Here is a 13070-nt window from a genome sequence, read left to right on the forward strand (position 1 = left end):
TCTGTCTCTACTGAATTTGTCACTCTCGCTTTTAACTAAAAAAAAAACTCTAAAATTTAAACTTTTTTTTCTTTGTACTGATGAAAAGAATAAAAAAGCTTAATAAATAAAAGTACTTACTGTGACTTGGCTGGGGGAAGTGAAGGAAGGCTGAAATGTCAAACAATAGGTAGAGTACTAGTATGTCATTTTTATTTAATGAAGAAAGTACACTAAAAATTAAACAAACACAAAAATGCTAAAGGCCACTAAGATTCTTTCTTTAGTGATGAGCACTATGTTTTAAAAAAACTTAAACCTGTAGGGCAATTGACCCTCACAACAATGTTGTATTGTCCCTCTCCTACAGATAAAGAAACTGAGGCTCCAGAAGTTTAAATAACTTATACAAGATCATAGAGCTGGTAAGTGGCAAAGCTTAGATGAAGTCAGATCTGTTTAAAAGTCCAGTACTCCTTCCATAATTCTATTACTTCATTGATAGGTTGGAAGCACTATCCTTACCAAATGTCATTCCATAACCTACTATTTGTATGGGATGCATAGGACTCTGTCTCCCTTTCTCTAATCTCTTATGAACCTGAAGACTGACAGATGGAAGTGAATGACGATTCACCTTGGACCACTCTCCCTGACCTTGAGCCACTCTGTGATAAGGTTATATCATAACATGCATCAGTCCTGACCAAGGATTTTATAGTAACCTAGTTCATCTGACCCAACTCCGGCATTCCTAGCAAGAATTCAGACCTACTTTCTGATGGCCCATAAACTAGAGTAGACCTGAGTTCCCCTATTTATGTCAGAATTGCAGGTGAGAGCATATTCCCCTCAGAAACAAAACCAGGCAAACATGGACCACCCAATGCAGGGTTGAGCTAAATTTGCACTTGCCTCTTGTGCCTATGTATTACATAGTTCTGTTCAACCTTGTCAAACAATCCTTATCTTGAATTTCCTTGCCCTTTCAGTATCATTTCATTTCCTAAATTCTGATCCCTATGAAGCCACTTACAATGGCATCTGGAACAAATACTACTGGTTTTCATTTAAATGCTGGTAGTCTTCAGTAATATTTCTGGATTTCCATTTCTTCCCAGTTTTAATTACATGTTTAATTCTATTTTATGTTTAATTCTATACCATTCACAAGTTGATCTGAGCAAAACTCAATACAATTCCAAGCTAGTGAAAACTCTGTATAGTATAATAGATAGAGAGCTAGCCTTGAAAACAGAAAGATCTAGGTTCAAGTCTTTCCTCTCATACAGGCTAACTATGTGACTGCACAAGTCTCTTGACCTCTCAGTGCTCTAGGTAACCCTCTAAATATATATTTACAAATATTTTTTACAAATAAGCTATCAACCTGCACTGGTAAATGAATTTTCTTCACCTGGGAGTTCCTTGTACCAATGAAATCACAGGCCTAGTCCCTATCTCCCATCCCTATAATTATCCTGTGTAGCCTTGTTTAAAATTATTTTTAAACTTATGACCTTACTTTGAGTTTTCCTTTCTCACCTTGAAAGGCCTGGAAGTTCAACAGCCAAAATAAGAGTAGGAGTAAATTTTTCCTGGTTTCTTTTGAGCTCTATCTAAGCATTCTCTTTAAATTCTTTTTCTTGAAATCTACTATGTTTCCTGTAATTATAATCCCTATCCCATGGGTACCATACTATCTGAAATCCTTCTGTCCAAAAGGACAGGTGCACCAGCCTTAACAGTCTTCCTTCAGAGACACCCAGCTCCCCACATATACTACCCCAACCTCCAAATCACTTCTCACTGCTTCTACCAAAGTACTTACTTTGCTAAGTGGTACAGTGGATAGAGTACTGGCCCTGGAGTCAGGAGGACCTGAGTTCAAATCTGGACTCAGACACATACCACTCACTAGCTGTGTGACTCTCGGCAAGTCAGTTAACCCCAATTGCCTCACCAAAAAAAAAAAAGTACTTACCCTCTATTCATTACTATATTCCCACTTATTTCCCACCTAAAGAAGCACTTACAGGCCAGAATAGTAAAAGAAACCTTCTCCCAGCATAACTTCTGACAAAGCAAATGCAGATGTGCCCTGCCATAAATGGGAAAGGTATAGGAAGATCTGCAGGGATAAATCAGATATCAGTTTAGTAGGACTTTGTCATAAGATTCTTGACCTTATAAGACTTAACTATGAAACTGGTTAAGTAGGTTGAAATTTAAGTTGATAAAATCAAAATTTTGATTTATCCAGAATTGAACCTCGGAATCTCCATGTTCAAATGTTTAAAAAGCATGGTCTCCGAGAAGCAGATCATTTTTACACAAAATATACAAAAGGTTAAGTTCTATTACAAAAACCATTACAAGCAAAATCCTGGGCATCAAGATTTCCAGGCCTGAGTCAATAATTTTTTTTAGTTAAGCTATACTAAGTGAAGTTAAATTCTAGTAATAAAATAATTGGGAACATCTCTTCAATTTTATTATAAAATTTGACTTTCCAGCTTGTAATTAAGGATAAGGTTAGCTTTTATCATATTTATTCATAGAACGTCCTCTGTCCAGCTCTGACTTCATGTTTACAAAATATAGGTGGCAGTCATAAGCTTACAACTAAGGTCGGGATGGAAATATTCTCCCCCTGATAGATATCAACTCAACTATCTCTACTGGTTTCCCTTTGACCCTCTGATTCACTGTTTCTTACTCTGTCATTCAGGTGTGTTCTTATTCCATGATCTCCACCCCTCCTCTCCTGTTACATACCTTCCATTGCTAAGGATATTTAGTCCACTTGTACCTACAAGAACTAACCATCCTCTGGAGGGTATGCCCTGTAAAATTGCCCTTGTTATATGATGACTAACGCGAATGTTCAGTGTGATGTGTGTGGGAGGAAAAGAAATAATAAACTAGGAATCAGAACTAGAAATCAATAAACTAGGAATCAGAAAACCTGTGGTCTCATCCTGGCTCAGTCACTTCATATTTATGTGTCCTTAGGCAAGTCACAGAAACCTCTTTAGACTTCAATTTCCTCATCTTTCAAATGAGGAGACTGAACTAGATGAATGGCCTCTATAGTCCCTTCCAACCCTAAGTCTATGGTGATAAGGAGGAGGGTAAAGCCATTTAAACTCCCTGAATCTATTTCCTCAACTGTAAAAAAAAAAAAAGCCAAACTAGATAGTCTCTGGTACTTTCTGATTCAAATATCCTATTATTTTGTCATACCGATTTAGAAGAGAACATGGGTCTCTCTATCACATGCCTCCTGAGACAGCTTCTCCCACATCATCATTCTCCCTCCCCCAAGATGATCTCCCCACTTCATTGTGCTGTGCTACCTGTGAATTATCATGCTATTCCTCCTCAGGAGAATACAAAACATGGAAAAGGCCAAAAATAACTCAATGGAGACCAAAGTGACCGACTTCATTCTCTTGGGATTACCTCACCCATCAAATCTGAGGACCTTCCTCTTCCTAGTCTTCTTAGTCGTTTACATCTTGACACAACTAGGGAATATGCTCATCCTACTCACAGTCTGGGCTGACCCACAGCTCCATGTTCGCCCCATGTATATACTTCTGGGTGTCCTCTCCTTCCTAGACATGTGGCTCTCTACAGTCATTGTTCCACGGATCATCCTGAGCTTCACTCCTGCCAGCAAAGCTATTCAATTTGGAGGATGCGTGGCCCAGCTCTATTCTTTTCACTTCTTGGGAAGCACTCAGTGTTTCCTCTATACTTTGATGGCATATGACAGATACCTGGCAATATGCCGACCTCTGCACTATCCTGTGCTAATGAATGGACGTCTGTGCACAGTGCTTGTGGCTGGAGCATGGGGGGCTGGCTCTATCCATGGTACCATCCAAGCTACCCTGACTTTCCGGTTACCATACTGTGGTCCCAATCAGGTAGATTACTTTTTCTGTGACATCCCTGCAGTATTGAGGTTGGCCTGTGCTGACACCACTATCAATGAGCTAGTGACCTTTGTAGACATTGGAGTGGTGGCTGCCAGCTGTTTCCTGCTGATCCTGCTTTCCTATGCAAACATTGTCTATGCCATCCTACAGATCCGTACAGCAGATGGGAGGCGCAAGGCCTTTTCCACCTGTGGCTCACACCTCACTGTGGTTACTGTATATTATGCTCCTTGCATATTCATCTACCTCCGACCTGGCTCCAAAAGCCCCCTGGACGGCGCAGTGGCTGTGTTTTACACAGTTGTCACCCCATTGTTGAACCCCCTAATTTACACACTGAGGAACAAAGAAGTGAAGTCAGCCCTGAGAAAGCTAGCAGGGGGTGGAGGGGCCACTAAATAGAACAGATAACTATCCTATCCATACATCTCTCTAGTTTTTCTATTCATGAGAAATTTTTGAACTGTGGGTTAGTTGTTTTCTCACCGAATCTCAATCTTTAGAGTTCCCATTACACTGTAATTATCTTGTATGAACATAGCTATTGACACGTTATCTCTTCTGTTAAAATATAAACTCCTTGCGGGCATGGACTATGTGTTTCCCTTTCTTTATATCCCAAATACCTAGCACACAGTATGCACTTAATAAATGCCTGTTGACAGACTGATAGAGTCCAACCCTAAACTGAAGTATCTGTGACAAGTGGTCATCCATCCTTAGCTGGAGTATTTTGAGTAATAGATATGTCATTGCCTCACCAAGAAACCCATTCAATTTTAGAAGAGCTCTAATTGTCAAGACATTTTTTTCTTTTTATTGAGTTTAAATCTGTTTCATTACAGTTTGCACATATTCGCTTACATTCTGCCCTTGGGGATCAAGCCCAACATTGCTAATCCCTCATTCTCATGATAGCCTTTTAAATGCCTGAAGACAGGTATCATGCCTATTCCTACCCATACCAAAGCCCTCTGTTCTTTACTCAAAGCATATTGAATTCCTTGCATGCATTATTGATCCTTGCATGGCATAGTTTCTAGTCACTTTCTCATCTTGTTTGCCCTTCTCTGGTTGTGCTGCAGCTTTTTAATGTCTCTACTGAAATACAAGAAAGCTCAGTACCAAACACTAGCTCTGGAGGCTGTACTTCTATTAAGGTAGCTTAAGATCATCTTGGAAGGCCAGGCAGTACCCTGGATTGCATGCTAGATTTGAATTCGGGAATTCCTGAAGTAGTTCCATCATGCTGAAGGAACTTCAACTCCTACCCCAGATATTTTCTATCTGTTTGACCCTGGAAAGCATGCTAGACTTGAATTCGGGAACTCCTGAAGTAGTTCCATCCTGCTGAAGGAGCTTCAACCCCTACCTCAGATATTTACTGTCTCTTTGACCCTGGATAGCTCAACTGCCCACTCTGCCTCAGTTTGCTCATCTGTAGAATGGGAGTAATAATAGCACCTATCTTCCAGGGTTGACGTGAGGATCAAAAGAGATAACACCTATAAAGTGCTTTGTAAACATTAAAGCATTATATAAATGCTAGCTACTATTATCATCTTAGCCTTTTTCCCCCAAACTCTATTTGTCCTTTTTTCTTTTAAATAGTATTTTATTTTTTCCAATTATGTGTAAAGACAATTTTAACATTCATTTTTTTTATAAAATTTTGAGTTCCAAATTTTCTCCTTCCCTCCCCTCTCTTTTCCCTGAGATAGTAAGCAATTTAATACAGGTATGTATGTGCCATCATGTAAAACATATTTCCATATGAGTCATGTTGTGAAAGAAGAAACAGACCAAAAGGAAAAAAAATATGAAAAAATAAAGAAAGTGAAAACAGTATGCTTTGATCTGCATTCAGACTCCATCAGTTCTTTCTCAGGATGTGAATCGCATTTTCCATCATAAGTCTTTTGGAATTGTTAGCTTTTTTTTTAACTGAGACATCATATGGTTAACTCATACTGAACTTAAAGTTTACCTAAGTCTTTTATCATACTAAAATATTTTTTCAGTAGTTCAGGGAGGGTGAGTGCTATTTACCATCCAATTTCTTAGGGTTATTAAAAGGCAAGTATTTTGCACACTTTAAAATACTATTTCATGAGAGTTTTTTAACTACTACTACACCTCTGTGAAATAATTTATGCAAATAATTAGTATAAGCATTTTAAGAATGAAAAAACCAAGATTTGGATAAATAAATTATTTACCCACAGGCATACACCTAGTAAGTGTCAGAGCTAAAATAAAGCTCTGATTCCAAGTCTATTATACTTAGTCTTAGGGTATTAGAGTGAAGGATAAGACTTCAGTTCCTGGATACTCAAGATATGTTATGCAAGGATCAATTGAAGGACCTGGGGATAGTTTGCATGGAGAAGAGAAAACGTAAAATGTAAAAAAAAAGAAAAAGTACATTCTTCAAGTATTTAAAGGGCTAGAAGGTGGTCATGAAGGGATGGGGGGGAGAGGGGGAGGTGAGAGGGGGAGGAAGAAATAATTAGACTTGCTCTTCCCGGTCCCAGGAGGAAGAATGTGAAACAATGAGTGAAGGTAACAGAAAGGCAAATTTAGGCTTGATATAAGGAAAAACTTCCTAAAAAATTAAAATTGTCAAAAGTTGAACAGGCTACCTTAGCAAGCAGTGGCTTTTTCTTCATTGGAGGTCTTCAAGCAGAGACTAGAGGGCCACTTGTCAAGGGATTCAATTGAGACATGGGTTGGACAAGATGATCTGTGAGGGCCTTGCCAGATCTGAGATTCTCTGATCTTATGAATAGGTTTAAGGTGCTTTATGAACTTTCAAGGGAGTGGGGAGAAAGAGGGAAGCAAAATTACCTTCTTCATTGGTGCAGCATAAGCATCAGAATTGATGATGAGTATGAGAAAATATACCGAGAAGCCTCCCAAATGCTGAAACTATTCCCTCCTGGGTACTGTAAGTTTGAGACAAACTGAACTATTTGACGCTGCTCAGATGTTTCTCTATGCCAAGCATATATTCTCCATCCCTAGCACAACCTCCCTTATCTCTACCTAATGAAATCCCATCACTCCCTCAAGGCAAGGCCTGACTCAAGTGTCCTTTCCTTCATGAGGTCTTCCATAAAGCTCTCTACTCCAGTTGGGAATTACCGGTACAGGTAAAAAATGAATGGTAAAAATTGTCTTTACATGTAGTTGAGAAAAAAAAATACTATTCAAAAGGAAAAAAGAAGGATAAGTAGTATTGGGGGGGGAGGCTAAGATGATAATAGTAGCTGCATTTATATAATGCTTTTATGTTTGCAAAGCACTTTATAGGTGTTATCTCTTTTGATCCTCACAACAACCCTGGGAGATAGGTGCTATTATTTGTGGCTTTATGAATCCTGTATATTTTCATCATAATGCTTGATAACATAACATAATATATTATAATGCCTCAGTCATTCAATTTCTCTTTGCCAAAATGTTGGAATTTCCGAAAGAGTTTAGTAGTTCATAGGGACAATAGAATAGAATACCTCATTTATAATCGAGACTGCAAAACACTGTATGTATGTTCAATATGTATACAGGTCTAATTTTAGTTAATATGTCCTTGAGACCAAAAGCCTAACAGAATTCAAGGCTCAAATGATAAGACCAACTGGCAACTGCAAAGCAGATAAATGTTAATACAAAAAGCATACTCTGAAATATACTCTTTGCTCAAGTCACAATGGACTATTTAATGTCCCCTGCATTGTCCTGCCTCTCCCAGCCCTTCCTAATTCTAGTGTTTTCCTTCTTTAACTATTTCATATATTTTCTATATAGAGCATGCTTATGCACATTTGTTTGCTTTTGTCTCTTGTAAGCTCTTTGAAGACAGGGATTTTCTTTTGCCTTTTTTTTTATTCCCAGTATTTAACACAGTACCTTTACATATGGTAGGTACTTAATAAATGTTTACTGACTTACTGCATTTTACTACTTTTATGCCTTTTCTCACACTCTCCTTCCATATGTTGGAATACCATTCACACTTAAAAGCCCAACTCAAATTCCACTCCTTCCATGGAGCTTTCCTTGATTTCCATGATTTCCACCTCTGACCTTATAACACCTTATTTCATTACTCTTGTGTATATTTAATGTATTAGGGAGACAAGGGGCAGGTAATAGCTATTTTTATATGTGGTCCATCACCCTCATGGACGGTACATCCCATGAAGACAGGAACATATGTATCTTGTTTAATCTTTATATCTTCCCCAATGCAAAACACATCACTCTGCACATAGTAGGTGCTTAATAACTGTTGAATCAATCAACAAACATTTATCAAAGGCCTACTACATGTCAAGAACTGTGCTAGATGCTGGGGAAGGGATCAAAGACAAAAAAAAGAAAAAGAAAAAGACAGAGTCCTTCGAAAGGCAGGATAATTGAATAAATGTAACCCAGAACTACAATAACAATTAGTGAGGGTACAGGCCAGAGGAAAATAGAAACAAAGCAATCAATAGGTTCAAGATAAGTTGTTAAACATAATGATGATGATAACAATATGTGTGTAACAGAGGCTATTCCATGGAATTTGTACTGAGTTGCCCTTCTTGGTTCTAACTTACATCCTATGTTGTCTCAGCCCTTGAGTGAAATGGAGGTGATAAATTCCTTAACTGTTCCAACCATGTGGTGGTGTCTTAGGGCTGAAAAAATATGGGCCTTTGAAATGATGAAGAGTTTGGGAGGAGGAAGGAGAAGTGGGGGGTGAATAGGTTGTCCTATCGCCCTTACCTCACCATTTCTCCAACATAGATCATGGAGTCAACTAGGAGAGCTTGCACTTAGACCCCTGGCTGCTTTTTCTGCTGTGTACTTTCTATTCTGAGTAGATAATAAGATACATTCTCCAGATGGATACATTCATCTTGGAAGCAAACTTGTGAGTTCCAGAGATCCATGTGGTGTAGCTGACTGGTTGCTAGAAGAGTTTCTTCATCAAAGATGAATGAGGCCAACACGGAATTGTCTGAACACTCAAGAAGCAAGAATATAAATCGTTTTATATTCCAGTGAGGTTTAAGTACCAGCCTCCCATAAGAGTATAACCGTACTGTAGTTATAAGTTGCTATTGAATCCTATTTTAAATTGTCCTGTAAATGTGCACTATGGGTCTTTTGTATCCATTAGCATTTCTTTTGTATGGAAGAAATAAATAAATACCTTTCCCACACCTAATTCATATTATACATCAAGTACTTTTCTACACTGCCATTTTTGGAAGACCTAAACATGAGCCAAAACCTAAGCTTCAAATGATTGGTCCCCAGGGCACCAGGCTGGGGATTTAACTAGCTGAAACATTTAAGAAAATGGAGCCTCATCTCAGAATGATCCTCTTACTGGATTCCAGGCTCCCCCGGGAGTTAATTCAGTTTGGATATGTGCATGGGTCCACAGCAAAGGATCATCTTAGAGAGAGGGAATGGACACAGTGTCCTATCTTCCATGGGCCTAACAGAACAAACTAATCACACATAAAATGTGAGTGCAAGCTGGTGGAATATTCTAAAGGGACTACTACATCTGTAATGAAGAAATACTAGAAAGTTTTCCCACTATAAACAGGGGTAAAATAAGGATGGCTCTCACCTCTCTATTATTTGGCAGTCATAGAATTGCTTGCCATTTCAATAAAAGATTAAAGTTATAAACATAAGGTGGAAGGGAGATAAAATTATCTCTGGGTTCCTATCCTAACTTCAACATTTACAAACTTTGACCTTGGACATGTCTCTTCAATTCTCTGAGCCTCAGTTTTCTCTTATTTTAAATGGGCACAGTAATACTTTTATTCCCTACCTCACAGGATTGTTGTGAGCAAAACACTTGTAAACCATGAAGAACTACAGAAATATGAATTTTTATTGCTATTTGCTAATAAAGGGTTTCTTTTTCTCATTGGTCCTGCCACAAGCTTTCACCAAGCCCTAAAAGAAATAGAATCCCCACCCTTAGTCTCCTGGTGGGATAACATCTAATTTTTCTTTCTTTAAGGAATTTAAGGAGAAAAGTTAAATAAAGTAAAATAATATATAGAACCTCCAGTAGTCCTACTTTGATGCCTCAGAGATGATTCAGGATTCTTAAAGCCACAGCAGTGAAGCACAAGCTCTGGAAAGTCCTAACAAGTTGAAAAGACTTTAAGTGTAGGCCAATAATAGACTCTATATCTATTGTCTGAAGACCAGTCAAGCTAAATAAATTCACAATAACTCATCCCTGGAAGGCTAGTCACCAAGTGATGATGGGTTTAGGGGTTTTTTTCTTTTGACTAAAGCAATTAATGTACACCATTTACTAAAGACATCCATGGGTTGTGTTAGGAGGCAAGATATTACAATGAAACAAGTGCTGGACTTGGAGTTAACATGTACCTGTGTTCACATACTAATTCTTCCACTTTCTAGCTGTGTGACCATAGTTATATCTCAACCTGAGACTGTTTCCTCATTTGTAGAGTGAGAATAATAATACTTGTAATGCTTATAAGATATATTAACCTAAAATTTCATTCATATAGGGAACTCCCAGATGAAGAAACTCTTTCTATCAATGCAGGTTGGTACCTTCTTAGCAACTTGTATCCTTAGAAAGTTGCCTGGGTCACAGACAGGTTAAATGATAAGCCCATAGTAACATAACTAATATTTGTCAAATCCAGGGTTTAAACACTGGTCTTTCTGCCTTCCAATCCCATTCTCTATCTGCTATACCGCTGTCTTTCACATAGTACTTCTATCAAAAGGTTTTGGTAAGGATCAAATTAGTTAACATATAATATTACATTTTATTAATATTAACTCATTAATTAATTTAATAACTAACCTCATTATTATTATTACACATGATATAATGAAGTATTTTATAAACCTTAAAGTGCTATATGAATTTTAGCTATTATTGCTGTCTATGTCAATGAAGGGTTTCACTCATAGCAATGAAATTATAAGTACTTGAAGCACTGAATCAAATATACTGGGGACTTAAAATTCCCCCCCCCATCCACTGTCTTGGCCCAATAAGGACTTGGTTACCCCAACCCACCAGAGAGGTTGGGGAAGGAATCCTATTTGATATAACAACCCTGCCACATGGCCCCAGAAGAATGCTCAGGACTTGAGATATTTGGGGAGAAATTAAGGCATCTCATCAAGCCTCACTTAAGTGAGAAACACAATTTCCAGAAAAAAAAGGAGAGATCAAGAGAGACACACCCTGACCCAACTTGGGATCGATGACAGAACTCTTTGAAAAAGAAAAAAATAGGTTTTGTGTTCCTGTTTTTTAAACAACTTTTTTAAGGCCAAAGTTTTGCCAGAACCATAGCATGAGGGAGAGGTTTCAGAGTAGAGACAACCTGATCAAAAGCTGCATTTGAACTATATAGAGAGAAAACTTCTGTCTCACATCATGACAATGAAACTCTGCAGTGTATAGTTGGGAATCAATAGAGCAGGAAGGCTTTTCCCCTGGAAAGGGGGGAAAGAAAGGTCAGTGATGCTACCTACTGAGTAGCTGTGCAGAACTGCAGAGTTCTGAGTGTGGAGCTACACAGCAGGAGGAAAATAGGTACCAACAGGGCATCTATTTGGATGTAGAAGTAATGGCTGACACCACTTGCTGAAGGTTGGAGAGATGCAGGTGGAAAAATAATAGGGACTTCCTACTGAGGGCTGAGAACTGAAGCAAATTCCACATGCTAATGAATCAGGAGAAGCAACATCTATTGGGAAGTCTGTCCTCTACATGTTTATATAAGTTTTGTGGAAGGATTATTCACTGACAGATGTTGATATTTTTCATGAGCTCTGTTAAGAGCATTATTTGTTTTCTCTGAACTGTGTTTTTCCCCCTTGGGTTCTGTAAACTGTGCTTGCAAGGGAAGTTGGTGAAAACAATAAAGGGTATAATATAGTGAAATGTCCATATTTTCTGGGTGAGAGGACTTAGTAAGAAATATGAGAAACACCCTCCTTAAAAGAGTATCCTGTCCCTTTATGTCACATAAGAGCTTCTGACATAAGGGTAACATAAGTGATATACAGAATATCAAGATTGTAGTATATACGCTGACATCATCAAATGCTAAATGACTAGACATATCCTCTATTTGCCAGGTTTTAAGCATCTCCCTTTCTTTACTTACTTCTTACTTTCTTTTCCTACCCCATTCAATGGCACTGCACAGAAAAAATTAGTGCCCAGGAAAAATAAGCACCACAACAATGTCTCCCATTGTAGAATACAAGCTTCTTAAAGGCAGGGACTCCTTTGTTTTTGTTTTTGTTTTACCAAGGCCTAACACAGGCACATAGCAAGCACTTAAATTCTTGTTGAGCTGTGGCATATGAATATAATGGAATACCATTGTTCTATAAAAAATGATGAACAAGCAGATTTCAGAAAAACCTGGAAAAACTTACATAAACTGATGCTGAGTAAAGTGAGCAGAACCAGGAGAACACTGTGCACAGTAAAGCAACATTGTGCAATGATCAACATTAATAGATTTTGCTCTTCTCAACAATACAATGATCTAAGCCAATTCCAAAAGACTCATGAAGGAAAATGCTATCCATATCCAGAGAAAAAGCTATGGAGTCTGAATGCAGATCAAAGCATATTTCTCTTTTGTTTTTTTGTTTTCTCTTTCTCTTGGTTTTTCCCTTTTGTTCTGATTCTTCTTTCACAACATAACTAATGTGGAAATATGTTTAATATGATTGTCTGTGTATAGCCTATATCAGATTGCATGCCATCTTGGGGAGGGAGGAAGGAAGGGAAGAAAATTGATCTCAAAACCTTATAAAAGTGAATGTTGAAAACTAAAGATAAATATTTTTTAAAAAAATTCTTGTTGATTAATTGGTATTCCCAAATATTCTAGGACCATCTCAAGTTCAAGAAAGATACACTTTTGATAAGGCTGTTCAAAAGGAATATCCTTTAACCCATATATCCTGATTTGGGCCTCAGAAAATATAGTTACTGTAATTATAATCAGCTGTAGGCACAGTTCAGATTTCTTCTTATTCTCCATACCCGAGGAAGAGAGTATGGCTCTGCTCATCAATGGTTAGCATATCATCAAGTCAGTA

At 38.0% G+C, this 13070-nt stretch overlaps 1 protein-coding gene across 1 annotated transcript; it reads left to right on the forward strand.

Moving 5' to 3' along the window:
- Positions 1–3380: 3380 nt before the first annotated feature.
- On the forward strand, positions 3381–4328 carry LOC110206648 (olfactory receptor 10G2-like). Its single transcript, XM_020984203.1, has one exon. It carries the CDS (start codon positions 3381–3383, stop codon positions 4326–4328), a length of 948 nt encoding a protein of 315 aa, XP_020839862.1.
- The last annotated feature ends 8742 nt before the right edge of the window (positions 4329–13070 follow it).

This window comes from Phascolarctos cinereus, unplaced genomic scaffold (genome assembly GCF_003287225.1).
Source record: "Phascolarctos cinereus isolate Bilbo 61053 unplaced genomic scaffold, phaCin_HiC Scaffold_3;HRSCAF=262, whole genome shotgun sequence".
Lineage (NCBI taxonomy): Eukaryota > Metazoa > Chordata > Mammalia > Diprotodontia > Phascolarctidae > Phascolarctos > Phascolarctos cinereus.

Bases quoted from the DNA above. Each gene is read 5' to 3' on its own strand.
- LOC110206648 (XM_020984203.1), top strand. From the start codon at position 3,381: ATGGAAAAGGCCAAAAATAACTCAATGGAGACCAAAGTGACCGACTTC.